Below are 14,770 nucleotides of genomic sequence, written 5' to 3' on the forward strand. Positions count from 1 at the left end.
GATGATTGTTTTGACATGTTTTGAATGTAGCTGATTGGTTTTGACTTGAATATTACATAATATGAAATGTTTTGAAATTATGTCTGTTTGATCGGTAATGCTTCGAAACTCTATTCTGGCTACGGATGTGGGTTAAAAATGTTACAGAATTGATTAGACAATTGGTTCGTATAGATCAATTAAATGAATCATTCATAAAAATAAAAATATTTTAAAAAATAAAAAATCAATTTTTTAACCTAGTTTTAACTACTCGTACTAGTTCACGTGTCAACTAGTTTAATGCCTCCCTTCGGATTGGTACCTCTAACTGGTTCGATTGATCCAAATAACTATGACTCTAAATCTCTACATTTCGTAGATTTGGAACTTAGTCCTCCAAATTTTATTTTCAAAAATTTAATCTCTTAACATTATGGATTTAAAATTCTAATTTTATATTATATATAATAACATAATATTTTAATTGAAAAACTAAAATATTAACTATTTTAATTAATTAATAAAATTATAAAAATGTAAAAAATAAATTACTTTAAAAAATTAAAACATAATAAATAAAAAATCCATACCATATATTAAAAAATTCAAAAAAAACTTTTTTTTCCTTTTAAGACATGTAGCACACATCCACCGGTTCTTTTACTTAAAATGAAGAAAAAAGAAAAAAGCTAGTGGGCTTAAAGAGGAAAGCCCTTTAGGCCTTTACATTGATTTATAATACTATTAACAAGATTTATTAAAATTTTATTCAAACACATGAAAATAGAAAGAAATTAAACAATGCTCAAACCATAACATTGAAGTAATCCACACCAATAACAGAACTTGAAACTTGAAATATCTTAACGTTCCACGGAAATTAGTTACCACTTTGGAACCCCGCTAAAGTACTACATCTCCATAACCGACTCCTTCACTTGTTGCAAGACAAAACCTGTAACAAAGCTACAATAAAAGCACACTTATATGCAGGCTTCATGCGGTGTCATCCTAATCCTGCAGGTTCACCCTAGCGGCTTTTGACATCGTCTCCGCTACTCCACCGGGCCTGACAACGGTTTCTAGTCTGCCTCTCAGCTCTGCACCTTTCACGGCTTCAGCATCTTCACATGTCACAGCTTTATCATGAGGCAACTTGGAAGCAGCATTCTATTGCAATGAAAAATAATTCATCTGAACATGCAAATCTTAAATGAATTGATACGTGGGGTCTTAAAAATATACTTACCTTTAATACATCAGAAATGTTAATCTTATGGACGTTTTGGGCAGCAGTGGCATTGAAACTGGCCGCAGCTTGTGCAGTGTCTCCTAACCCACCGCTTTCCCCTTCGTCACCGCACGAGGCTCTCCTTTCTGCGGCTGGTATTGCATCTGCATCGCTTGATTCAATGGGTCTATCGCCGACCGATACGGCTGCTGTCTCTAGAACTTCTCCGATAGTGATGGGTTCCAGGTCGAAGTATTTGTCGATATGAGGCTTGGGTGGCTGTCCCTGGCTCATTATTATTTTGATTGATTGATACCGAAAATTTTAGAGAATGAGATGACGGTGAAAGTTAAAACGAGGGATCTCCTAATTAGTGGTTTCTATAAATATATGCACCGGGACGGAGTTACAATTGTGCTTTGATGTTTGACGTGTGGATTTTTCACGTTTCAGCCTGCGAAAGAGACGGTTGGAAATTGCAAACTCTTTTCGTGGTTCTTTTTGGCTGCATTTTTGGAAGGCTTCGATCAACGCGGGAGGTGCTTTGATGTTTCATATCTCTTTCCACATGCAAACTAATAATTGCACTTCAAACTGTTTTTTTTTCTTTGGGTTTATCCTTTTAATATGTAATTGTCGGTTTTCTTTGGGTTTATCCTTTTAATATGTAATTGTGTTTTTTTATAAAATGTGAAAAATTTTCATTTAAATTTATAATAAGTTATAAAAATTTTAAATTAATAATAATAAAAGCCTGTTTTGGTCTTAAAATAATAAAAATTTAATTTAATTATTTAAAAATTATAAAAATATAATTTATTAAAACAATAAAATTACATTTTAAATTTCAGCCCAAAATTTATTGTATTGAGTTTCTTTTCAACATTCTCATCAATTTACCATTTCATAAAATGATAGATAAAAACACTTTATTTTTGTCGACTTGTGCTTGATATTTTGTATCTTACCCAACCACTGCACTTGAGTTTAAGCAAATCACTCGTATCGAAATCAATTAAAATAAGTAATGAAAATTAATACTCTTCAATCTCTTTCCAGTTTTCCAAAAAAGAAAAAAGGTTGAAGTACAGAGCATGGCTTGTGACTGAGGTCTGGCATAATAGTTTTAAAAAAAGCGAAAGATGATAAAACTTGTTTCACTCCAGTATCTGGAGGATCTTTGGCTAGTAGTAGAGCAAACGATTTTTCTTTGGCGACAAATTAATTAGATATACTTGATGCTCCTTATCCTTGTAAAAATTGACGCCATGAGTGCAAATTAAGAAGCAAAATAAAAGAGGACAGTGTCACTGAGATGGCTTTAAACCTTAATTAGGGATGAAATAACATATTGTACAACTATGCAAATCTCAGTTTATTAATTTAGAGATCCGAATATATAGAGTAAAATAAATTTCAAGCAATCGACCGTCTTGCCTAACTTACTCAGGCCAAAGTGCTAGCAACCGAGAAAGGTGGGGCATGTAGTATGGAAAGTTGGAAACTATACATGGATTTTCAATTCAAGCTACTACAACAAAACTAATTGTATTGTTTTGCTCCCATAGTCAACATACTAATTTACTGCTGTTAGTAACCGTAATTTATTTACTACATTTTTTTTTCTCGTAAATGGCCAGCCACGAATCATCCATTATATATGCAACAAAGCATGAAGATTTAATTTCTACCATAAAACTGCTTTAGTAGAACCATAACATTGGCTACAGAAATGAAGTTGTTCATGGCTTATCATCCCGATTTACCCTAGCAGCTGTGGCCATGGTATCCGCCACTCCTCCTGGTGTGGGCATTGCTTCGGTACTGTTACTCAGCTCCGCACCTCTCACGCCATCAGCATCTTCGCTTGTCACGGCTTTATCGTGAGGCAGCTTCCCACTAGCATCCTGTCGGTCCCAAACAAAAAAAAAAAAGAAAATTAGACGAATGAGGGATTTACTTCTTGTCTGCTGTGTAATGTAACTGGTAAAGTGAAGGGTTAACAAGTGTTGGGCTTAATTTATCAAGTCTTTATTACCGACAAAACATCTGATATAGTGATTTTATTGTAATCATAAGCCACACGGTCATTGAAATTGACAGCAGCTTGAGCTTTGGCGCCAAGGCCGCTACGTTGGGTGACGTTACCACCAGCAGCTCTGGCCTCAGCTGCTCGTATTGCAGCTGCATCACCTCGGTCAACCGGTTTGTCGCCAACAGAGATAGCTGTTGCCTCCAAAGCTTCTCCAATGGTGATGCCACTTTCACCAACCGCACCCGTTGGAGTTGGAAATGAAGGCGTAGCACCGGTGACACCGAAAACATCGCCGTAGTCGACAGCCTGGTCGGCTGCTTGAGGCCTTATTGCTTGTCTCTGGTTCATAATTTTCCCTGTAGATGTAAATCAAAGAAAGGGTACTTGGAAGTGGTGTGAAAAGGTGTGGAGGGTTAAGGAGATGCATCAGAGCATATAAATGCGTAAGCCAGATGTATAGCTAAAGTTTGCACGTTTCGAGTAGGCAAGGAGACATTTGGACATTAGGTAAATAGGTGGCAGTGTACGGGGCGTCACATCTAGCCTCCAAATACGAACATCTGCGACATATGGCAGAGGATAAGGATTAGGTTTAAGTTGAAGCTTGGTTTGCACTTTGTTGCTACACTTGTCAGGATCCGAGTCAAAAACAGCGACAAAGATAATGGAGAAAACAAATCCAATCGTCAGAAACGGACAGCACAGCACATGAACTTTTTGTGGGGTCACCAATATGAGTTTATCGTCGCCCAAATACTAAATTAAACTGCAAGGAATTTATTAAAACATATAGTAGATGATAAATTTCTGTCCCCAAGCTGGACTGTGGTGGTAGTTTTGTGTCTGAGGCTATCCTTTAATGATACAAAGAAAGAATATGTTTGATTAGCTTAATTATTCAGTTTATTATCAAGTTATATATAGATTAATTACGTTTTTAACTTGTTCTATATTCGCATTGATTACGTAATGAAGTCAGAAAAATGCTAAATTTTTAATAGATATCCAGAAAATCTTTTATAGAAAACAATAAAAAGTGTGTATCAATTTACTTCTAAAATTAAGTCTAATCTAAGGCTCAGGGCATGTTCAGTCATGCGCTTGGGCTTTTATCTTATGGTCTGATTTGGGCTTCCTTTCTATAAAAATCATCAATTTTGCTTTTATCTATAGTTTACCAATACTTTTTAAAAGTATTTTTAGGTTAAAAAAATATTTTTAATTAAAAGTTAATTTTTTTTTGCTTTTAATTTTTGGATAAAAAATATTTTATTTAACAATATTTTTATCTCAAAGGTAAATTTTTTTATTTTTTGAGAAGTAATACTAAATTAACCCTAAATGACTTATTTTATATGTTTTTCACTCTTATATTAGTCTTATGTTGCAATCTCAGAGATTTAATTATGTTACTGATAATGTATTTTTAAAAAATTTAGGCTATGTTTTAAAAATATTTATCATCACTTATATCTTATTTGTGGACTTTAAAAATTATACTATCATGTACTAAATATTTTCACTTAATCTATATTTGGATAATTATTTGGTACAGTAAAAATTTTTAGCTCTACAAATGAGGTTGAGACTTGGACACACTTGTTGTGTTAAAATTTTTCATAGCCTGTCTACAAAATAATTACCTTATCTATATACTTATATATAAAAGTTAATATTTAGGACACTTTCTTTTATTTTACAAGTAATTTTAAAAGATTAATATATATATATTTTTTAAATATTTTATAAGATACTTATAAATCTGAAATTCCATTATTATCATTATAATTGACACTGACACATTCAATACCAATACTGAATGCTTGAAAGTATTCCAAAAGATTATTACATACTGCATTCTCCAAATAATTTTCAACCTAAATTAGAAACTCAACTTATGACTTTTCAACTGCTGGTTAAAAATCCTAAATGTATGTCAAAATCGTAAATCTGGTAAAAAAAATGAGGTCCACTTTACCAAAGAAAGAAGAACAGTAAAAGGAGGAGCACCCATACCCAGCTCATGTTCCATATTTGAATATCACTGTGAAGACAGTGACATTTCAGATCCGTGTGAGTGATTCTATTTCCTCTCCCTCTTATCCTCTCTTCCTGTCGCTCATTTTCATGACATCTGTTTGGATTTTTATGGCAGAAAACAAATTCCCATTAACAATTTACATGGAATTATTGTTCTCTAGCTGAGCTGGAGGAACATACTCTGTCTCTTCACACCTAGCCATATCCAACAACTTAACCTTTAACATATCTCAAGGCTAACTTTTTCCGGTAAGTTCTCACTCACTCAGAAGTTTCTCCCCAAAAAAAATGTCTGTCAAATTTGTCTACTCCTATTTTAGAATTCAGGGTCTTTTTCCGTTGCCGTTCCTTAATTTTTGCCTTTTTTCCTTTCCTTTCCTTTGTACAGTTCGATGATTGATCGTTGTAATATAGGAGGATCTCGTCTGATTCCAGGCAACAGAGTTGTCCTTTTTTTTTATTACCATGATTTTGCTTTGAATAGTCGGAGTTTCTGACCCAATAAATTTGGCACAAAAGAGCGGGAGAGGGGAGTAAATAACATTGATTTTAGTATCGTCTTGTTGGATCTGCGACGATGAAGATCTAGCAGCTCAAGTTGTTCTTTAGCATACGATTTTGGCCTCTGAGGTCTCTCATTTATCATATTTCAGTGGGCTGTAACGAGAATTTATGGATTTACAACAATTTCGTTTTTTTATTTGTTGGGGGATTTATTATAGCACGATTTGAATAGTTGGTTCAGTGGGTTTTGATTATCCAAATTAACGAAAGTATGGAGACTTTGGTTGTGATGGCGCAGCATAGGAATCGCTACTGTAGCAAGGTGAACCCAGATGGGCCAGCACGGTTTGGGTCATCACCGTCTAGGAATTTCAGAGGGATTAATTGTAGGACTTTCCATTTCGGAGCGGGATTACTCCCTTCCCCGTTCGAGTATAGCGCTGCTCCTACAGACAGATGGCCCTCTTCCCTTCCCCCTTCATCATCATCATCATCTTCCCCAAATACACCATGTCCGCACTCAAAAACTACCAGGAAATGCTCTACTACTCTAATAAACAACAACAGGACCACTAAAAATGTTAAGTTTTCTAGTGAGGAAATCTCTGGGGAAGGTTTTCCCTACTGTGAGCTATGGGCTGGGCCCGCTTATTCCAATTCACCACCACCTAGCTCTTTGCCAATACCCAAATTCTCTCTTCGTGTGAAGAGGACGGTGTCACTCGATTTGCCTGCTGCTGACCCTATTGTTGATGTTCATCCAACTGGCAACTCTGCGCCTGCTTCTCCTACCGGGGAGCTTCACCCTTCTGTAGCCGAACTCTTTGGTTGTGATGACTCTGCCACCAAGACTTTACGCCGTATTCTTAATCTTGACAACACTGATAACTAAATAGAGGAAATTAAGGACCTTTCTACCTCCTGTAAATAAGTTTAGTGTGCTGATTTGGAGTTGTAGATGTTGCGGAAGCGACGATAATATTAATAACAATATTATCAGAAATATTTAGATAATTATTATGCCAACAATTATACTAAGAAAATTCCCAGTTAAATTGGAGGGGTCACAATGGTCCCGCTTAAAACCCAACAACTAGACAGAACTCACTTAGATATTTATAGCAATAATAACTAAATAAATATAACCAACATAAAGCTATTAAATAAAAGCAAACAAATAAGAAATAAAATACCAGAGTTTTAACGAGGTTCGGCCAATTTAGCTTACGTCCTCGGACACTACCAAATTAATATTTCCTCTAGAAATATTACAAAGGAGAAGATTTTGGGATGATACAACCAAAGGGGGAGGGGTTCTATATATAACAAACCAAACCCCCTCCATTTCTATCTTTTCCTAATGTGGGATATTGCCAATATTCAACAAATCTCCACCTTGGCGATATTCCACATCTTCGAACATCTTCTCATAACACAAACTTCAATAGTGTCTTCAAATTTTGCAACCAATCGCCTTCTTCCCTTTTGGTAGTTGTGCCAGCTTCCACATCTTGTTTTTCTCTAGAGATTGCATCTCCTCTTCCATTGCACCTAACCATCTATAATTCTCTAAACTCTGAATGGCTTCGGTGTAAGTGGATGGAATATTATCAACAACTGGAAGTGCATAAGCTACCATGTCAGTGAAACGAGCAGGTTTCTGAATTTCTCGTCTCTGCCTTCTGACTGCAATTGGCTCTGATTGCTGTTGAGGTTCTTGGGTAGAAACCTCTTCCTCATCTGACTCTGCATCTGCCAATGAAGAATCACTAGTGGTACCTTTTGCTGGAATTACCACACTCTGCTCAAACTCCACCTGCTGCGGAGTACACTCCACCTGCTGTGAAGTACTACTCACTCCTTCTGGATTTACCTTATTCAACATGGCAGATTCATGAAAGGTAACATCCCTACTGATTATCGTCTTCTTTGCCTCTAGACACCACAAACGATATCCCTTAACACCAGCATTGAAGCCCATGAATAGAGCCTTCTTTGCTCTTGGATCTAACTTTGATTCTTTCACATGATAATATGCAATAGAACCAAAAATGCGCAAGGTGTCATAATCAGTAGCAGGTTTTCCATACCATTTCTCCAAAGGAGTCTTGCCATTTATAGCAGATGATGGCAAATGATTGATGAGATGTTGAGCGTACGTCACAGCCTCAGTCCAAAACTTTCTATCTAATCCAGCATTAGATAACATACATCGAACTTTCTCCACAAGCGTTCGATTCATACGCTCTGCCACCCCATTCTGTTGCGGTGTTCCACCTACGGTGAAGTGCCTTACTATGCCACAATCTTGGCATATCTTCAGGAAAGGATCGCTTTTATATTCTCCACCGTTGTCTGATCGGAGAACCTTAATCTTCCTTCCTGTCTGATTTTCAACTTTAGTTTTCCACTTAAGGAAAACTTCAAGCACCTCATCTTTGTTCTTCATAGGGAACACCCAAACTCGTCTGGAAAAAATCATCAATAAAGGTGACAAAATAACGTCTTCCTCCAAGTGATGGAGTCTTGGACGGTCCCCATACATCAGAATGCACATAATCCAGAATACCTTTAGTATTGTGAATCCCAGTGCCAAATTTCACCCTTCGTTGTTTTCCCAGAACACAATGCTCGCAAAATTCAAGTTTGCAAGTCTTTGTACCTTTCAATAATCCTTGCTTGGTTAGAGTTTGCAAGGATTTTTCACCAGCATGGCCCAAACGCATATGCCACAGCTGTGTTGCCTCAGCGTCCTTCTTGGTACTCGTAATTGCTGCTGCTGTTGTCCCGACCACTGTACTACCTTGGTAGTAATACAGATTGTTCTTTCTTATGCCTTTCAACATCACCAATGCTCCTGAAGTTGCTTTAAGAACTCCATCTCGTATTGTCACAACTAGGCCTTTAGATTCTAACGACCCCAAAGAGATGAGATTCTTCTTCAACTTTGGGACATATCGTACATCCCGCAAAATTCTAGTAGATCCATCATGACTCCTCAGTTTAATTGAACCTATCCCGGCTATTTTACATGTGTTATCATTACCCATGTAAACAACCCCTTCATCTAGCTTTTGAAATTCAAAGAACCATTCCCGAATGGGACACATATGATAGGAACAACCAGAATCCATGATCCACTCATCTGCATATAATGTTGAAGATGTCATACTAAGAGAAAAGTCTGACTCTGCTTCACTATTGCATTCTGCAACATTTGCATCTTGCGGAGTCTTCCCTTTTTTCTTCAATTTTGGACAATCTTTCTTCCAATGTCCTTTTTCTTTGCAAAAAGAACATTCATCTTTGGCAACAGCTCGACCTTTGGACTTTCTTCTCTTCCCCTTAGACTGACTTTGCTGACGACCTCTTGTTACCAATGCTTCCACTGCTGCTTCACCTGAACCTTTCAACTTATCCTTTCGGCGTAGTTCATAGCTATACAATGCAGCAGTTACTTCATTGAAAGTTACTTCCGATTTTCCATGAAGTAGAGTAGTTTCAAGGTACTCAAACTCCTCAGGAAGCGATCCCAACAACATTAACGCCAAGTCTTCGTCTTCAAAAGTCACATCCAAATTCAACAAATCAGCCACCAGCTGATTAAAATTGGTAATGTGCTCGTTCATCGTGGTACCAGGAACATAACTGAAACGAAACAGTCTTTTCTTCATATGTAACTTATTTTGACTGTTCTTCTTCAGAAATTTCTCCTCCAATGCTTTCCACAATTTACTTGCAGAAGTCTCTTTACTGAATGTATACTTCTGCTCTCTGGAAAGACATGATCGAATTGTACCACATGCCAATCGGTTGATGGTCTTCCATTCTTTATCATCAACCCCTTCTGGTTTTTCTTCCTCAATGGCAATATCTAGACCCTGTTGAAAGAGGGCATCTAGAAGCTCACTTTGCCACATGCCGAAATGACCTGTTCCATCAAAAATTTCCACTACAAATCTCGTATTTGCAGTTCCAATCCTCGGCAAAATGTACGAAGTGGAAGTTGTTGATATGGATGGTTTTTCTTCTGTCATTTTTGCCATAGCTTCTACTTAATAGCCACCAAATGCAGAATACCCACAAGCTTTAGGAAATGTTTCTGATGTGTAAGATCAGACTAAGCTGCAAACACAGAGCATACTACAAAACCTTGGCTCGGATACCAATTGTTGCGGAAGCGACGATAATATTAATAACAATATTATCAGAAATATTTAGATAATTATTATGCCAACAATTATACTAAGAAAATTCCCAGTTAAATTGGAGGGGTCACAATGGTCCCGCTTAAAACCCAACAACTAGACAGAACTCACTTAGATATTTATAGCAATAATAACTAAATAAATATAACCAACATAAAGCTATTAAATAAAAGCAAACAAATAAGAAATAAAATACCAGAGTTTTAACGAGGTTCGGCCAATTTAGCTTACGTCCTCGGACACTACCAAATTAATATTTCCTCTAGAAATATTACAAAGGAGAAGATTTTGGGATGATACAACCAAAGGGGGAGGGGTTCTATATATAACAAACCAAACCCCCTCCATTTCTATCTTTTCCTAATGTGGGATATTGCCAATATTCAACAGTAGATTGTATATAAGATTCAAAAGAGAGCTGGTGGCATGAATGGTTATGTGGGGAGGTGGTATGTAAAAAGTTGTAGCAATATTAGGTGGACAGTCTCCTTATTTTGATTTATGAATTGATGGCTAGTGAGAATTTTAAAGCTGGTTATGAACATTATGATGGACAAGATGCGCAAGGCATGTGATGTATTGGTTTTGTTAGCTTGGATGCTGATTGTTTTCTCTCTTCTCTCGCATGAAATTGCATAGATGGCTGCCTATATATCTCTTGCCCCTGTAGAATCTACATTATATTGTTTTCCCCTAACTGCCCTTTGTTTCTATTGAAATTTGGTTTTGCCCTTTCTATTTTTCTAAACTAGCCTTACCTAAATGATTTTCTTTATTCCTGCAATTATTATTTTCAATTGCACATCATTGGCTGCTTAATTCCCAAATATCCTCAACATACTCTTGTTTCTTTTAGTAAAGATTTCTGTCCTCGACACCCCGCAATCTCACCATCTTTTCCTGGTTTTTAGAAGGAAAAAGCGGGAAGGGTAAGTGGTTATATGTGTCACACACATCGGCTTCTGAAGCTTGTTAGGTTAATCAGCTTCGGCGCCACTGTTGTATTCATAGAGCATGTGTTTCTTGCTTGGAGATTTGTGGATGTTGCCAAGCTACTACAAGATACTCTTTTCCATGAAACCTTTGTTAACTATTTCTAATGATTTACTATACAAAAATATATATATTTCTTGTAGGAGTTAGTGGGATGAGTATTTGAAGAGGCTTTTGCTAAAGTAGATGCGTAGGATGTTGTCCTTGTAAGAACCATATTGGTGATTGGCACCATATGCTCTTCTGTTACCGTAGTTTGGCCTTTGAGCTGTAACTTGATCAGGACTTCAAATGCTCGTAAACAGGATATCATAATGTTGGGTCAGAAGTTATAATTTGAGAGAAAAATGGAAAAAGAACTGCTTATATCGTATTAGCTTGAAATACAATGTTTCGATCGGAGTAGAGAGGAACGTAATTGGTTTTGTCCCAGCTGGTCACGAAGTACGGTGGTGCACTCGGAAAATGAAGTCATATTTGAACAGACTAGGAGTGCCAAACCTTGTGAATCCATTGAAATATTAAATTTCCTTTCAAATAATCGTTACATTAATCACACGCAACTCAAAAGAAAGAAATTGAAAAAAGGAAAGTGAGGTCCAATCGTGAATTGGAAAAGGTTGAATGAGTTTTGGACCACAGTCCATACGTGTCAATTTAATAATTGTGGTGCCTATGTTAATATGTGAGAAAGCAAAAGCATGTGTGGAAGCACTTGGGCCATGCGGTAGTTATTTTCTAGAATTAATGTTTACTTTGACTCCCCAAAATCAATCTACAAGAGAAGCAAAGGATCAAAACCCAGATTTCAACTCATACTTGATTACAATTTCACATGTTTCAGAATATCCCTATTTACCTCCATAATAAATTTGGTTTGAATGAACCGGTCTTTTGCTATAAATAATGAAGGTCGCTGTTTCTTAATTTGCTTTATACAAGTGCTCATCCTCATCATCATTATTTCGTGAAAAGGAGCAAGCAATGATGTGGGTTGAAAAAAGAGCTCTCCTTGTTACATTTAAAAAATATATATAATATGTGGACTTATGTGTGCATCAAGTATCAAATTTCTCGACTACTACTAAGATTTAATCGTTTAGCTCCGTATTGATCTAGAAAGAGACTAGAGTTTGGATCTACTTCATTGAATATCAATACTTAATTTATAGAAAAAAATAGTAATCTGAAAAAGTCAGTTAATGTTGGAATTAAGAATTCTGAGATTTTTTGTTTCTCTATTTCTCAACCAAAATAAGGGTAGGGATTATGAACATCGGAGAGAGAACAAAGAAAAACACTTGTTGTATCAGTCAAGTAATTGCCTCTTAGGATTGATGATTGATGTGATTGAAAGAATATAATAATAATTAATAATAAAGAAAGATAAGGCAAGTTATTATTCAATCATGCATCATTACGTATTGAGAAGCCAAGGGAAAAATGTAGGTTAAAAATCCCATTGCCAATCATTATGAATAATTTACTCAAAAACAGAATTAATCTAATTAACTCTACATCATCTCATCCTCTCTTATCTCTTATCTGCAGTGGAGAGGGAAAAAAAGAAAAACGATAAAAAAAATAATAAAGAACTGGGAATATTTTTGGTTTTATGGAATCAATGATTTGCAAATCCAAAATAATTTATTCAGCCAGTAATGAAATTCTCAATTCTCGTCTCCATCCAGGAGCATTTCTTGCTGTCGGCACTCTTGACTGCAAAAAGCTTTCTCACCTCTGCATATAAATCAAATTATGCATTTTAAGTGACTTCCAACCTAATAGAATCAAAATTTTATCAGGCAAAAAATAAACTGAACCTGTAAATGTAAATGTCAATTTTCTGTTGAAGATTCTTCTTGCATGTGTGACAAAAGCTGAGGAAATTCTCTGGTTCTGGTTTGGGCTTCTTATCCAATACACTGCAGTAGTTCTCCACAACGCAGTTGTCAAATATATGGGTGGTTCTGGGATTAGGACCGTGAGATATGACGCATGTATAATCCTCAGACATCTCCATTTCCCTAACGGGCAGGCATCCATTGAAGACCCGAGGAGAATCCTTCATATGGATACCGTAATTGGGAGAGGCAAATGCAGGTGTCAAATGTGAATTCCTGGTCTTGATTCCAAAATCAGTGGGAGAAGTAGTTGGAGAGACTAAGGAAGGTGGGAGTATTGGTGGAATCTGAACTCTGAGCTCGGTCCCAAACAAGACCTTTTTCTTATTACTTGCCTCGCAGCAACTCTTATCTTCAGTTTGGTTATTGTTAAGGAATGTATCAACTATAGCAAGAGCAATACCTTTTGGTTCTGAGTTTGCAGGTGAGGTGTGTGTGTTATTAGGCGAGAAGGGTTTTGAGGATTTGGGATGGTTTCTGTCCAAGGCAAAGGGGTTACCAAAAGGAAAGAAGGGTTTGTTGTCAAGGATCGAAGTAGGGCTCTTGAGAGATTCAGTGTCGGGAAAGGCTTTTGAAGTGAAAGCTTTAAATCGTGGAGAATCGAAGAAAGATGGGTTTGGTTTAGTGCAATTCTGGGCAGGGGATGCTTGAGAGCTGTGATCAGCCATTAAAGTTTGCTTGCTGGTCACTGCTCTGGACCTATTCCTCAGCATACCTACCTATCCTCTTTTTATTAGATGGATATCAGGATCAGACCCCGCCAAATTTCTAATAACTGCAAAAACAAGGAAAGAATCAGATTAATTAAGAATAAGGAACAAGAAATTGAAAGGAAAGAGAGGGGAAAGTCAGAAAAAAGGCAGCAACTCACCTGGAAATGATTAATATCACTCACACCACCATGAATTGCTGGCCTGCTTGAGCTAATCACGAAAAAGAAAAAGAAAAACACCAAAGCATTTTTTCTTTTTTTTAATTATAGTTTTTTATTTTTTCAAGATTCAGAAACGCATACTCTGGGAAATTGAAATGCTTTCTAAATCTCTGTAGCCTCCATGGCAGAACATTAAAAAAGAAACAAATAAAAAAAATCCAGTTTCCCTATTTCCCTTGTTTTTTTTCCTTCGATCAACTGCCTCAACAAGGACAAGACTCGATACCCATCATAATAACTCGCATGCAAAGCACATGATCAAGAGCAGGCACGAAAAACTGCTCCGCCATTTGTTTTTTCCCCCTTCTTTTACTGCAAAAGAAGTAGTACCTATCTAAAGTCTGAGAGTTTCAGGCAAATATGGTATAAATGTTTGCTACTTCCAAAACCATCATCACTCTCAAGTAAAATCAAATATTAAAAAGATAAAGCTTTCACTACTCTCTCTCTCTCTCTCTCTCTCACTCTCTCACTCTGATGTTTGGGACTTAATACTTTTCTGTTAGTGGGCTCTCGTTATTTAGATCGATTTAACTGTGCCAATCTATTTTCCATTCAGTTTTTTTCAGCCCTGCAAAACTTTGCAAAAGAGAGAAAAGGTAGAACCCAAAAAGACGAGCAAACTAAAGAAAAGTGAAGCTTAAGCAGGTAAGAGTTTCGTTGTTGTGTGTGCGTTTTAAAGAGAATGATAGAAGAGAGGCGTATGCATGCGAAATAGTGGGTTCTTACTTCTTACAGTAAAAGTATGACAAACGTCCAGCAATAATTTCTCCTTTTTTTTTTAATTTTATGTTGCAAAAAAACTGAAGTGAGTTTTGTCCGTTGGTGGATAGAATTTCGAGGTCCAGATTTCAATGGTAATTTGTCCTGACTTTCTTGGTCTGTTGTTAATCTTTCACAGATCTCTGCAGCAGGTTTTCGAATTGAGAAATGAACGTA

The 14,770-nt window shown here is 36.5% G+C and overlaps 4 protein-coding genes across 4 annotated transcripts; 1 reads left to right on the plus strand and 3 right to left on the minus strand.

Moving 5' to 3' along the window:
* Positions 1 to 726: 726 nt before the first annotated feature.
* Positions 727 to 1,878, minus strand: LOC121209765 (late embryogenesis abundant protein 3). The gene is made up of 2 exons (XM_041081126.1): positions 1,232 to 1,878; positions 727 to 1,152 (listed from the first exon to the last, which is right to left on the minus strand). The coding sequence occupies exons 1-2, from the start codon at positions 1,505 to 1,507 to the stop codon at positions 994 to 996; spliced, it is 435 nt and encodes a 144-aa protein (XP_040937060.1). The 5' UTR covers positions 1,508 to 1,878; the 3' UTR covers positions 727 to 993.
* A 695-nt stretch (positions 1,879 to 2,573) lies between these two features.
* LOC107922971 (late embryogenesis abundant protein 3) lies at positions 2,574 to 3,727 on the minus strand. Its single transcript, XM_016853170.2, has 2 exons — positions 3,252 to 3,727; positions 2,574 to 3,120 (listed from the first exon to the last, which is right to left on the minus strand). Exons 1-2 carry the CDS (start codon positions 3,594 to 3,596, stop codon positions 2,956 to 2,958), a joined length of 510 nt encoding a protein of 169 aa, XP_016708659.2. The 5' UTR covers positions 3,597 to 3,727; the 3' UTR covers positions 2,574 to 2,955.
* Positions 3,728 to 5,311: 1,584 nt separating this feature from the next.
* On the plus strand, positions 5,312 to 6,806 carry LOC107924281 (uncharacterized). The gene is made up of 2 exons (XM_016854643.2): positions 5,312 to 5,537; positions 5,677 to 6,806. The coding sequence occupies exon 2, from the start codon at positions 6,064 to 6,066 to the stop codon at positions 6,682 to 6,684; it is 621 nt and encodes a 206-aa protein (XP_016710132.2). The 5' UTR covers positions 5,312 to 5,537; positions 5,677 to 6,063; the 3' UTR covers positions 6,685 to 6,806.
* Positions 6,807 to 12,439: 5,633 nt separating this feature from the next.
* LOC107924406 (FCS-Like Zinc finger 8) lies at positions 12,440 to 14,770 on the minus strand. Its single transcript, XM_016854845.2, has 3 exons — positions 13,769 to 14,770; positions 12,817 to 13,672; positions 12,440 to 12,733 (listed from the first exon to the last, which is right to left on the minus strand). Exons 2-3 carry the CDS (start codon positions 13,608 to 13,610, stop codon positions 12,664 to 12,666), a joined length of 864 nt encoding a protein of 287 aa, XP_016710334.1. The 5' UTR covers positions 13,611 to 13,672; positions 13,769 to 14,770; the 3' UTR covers positions 12,440 to 12,663.

This window comes from Gossypium hirsutum, chromosome A11 (genome assembly GCF_007990345.1).
Source record: "Gossypium hirsutum isolate 1008001.06 chromosome A11, Gossypium_hirsutum_v2.1, whole genome shotgun sequence".
In the NCBI taxonomy this organism is placed as follows: domain Eukaryota; kingdom Viridiplantae; phylum Streptophyta; class Magnoliopsida; order Malvales; family Malvaceae; genus Gossypium; species Gossypium hirsutum.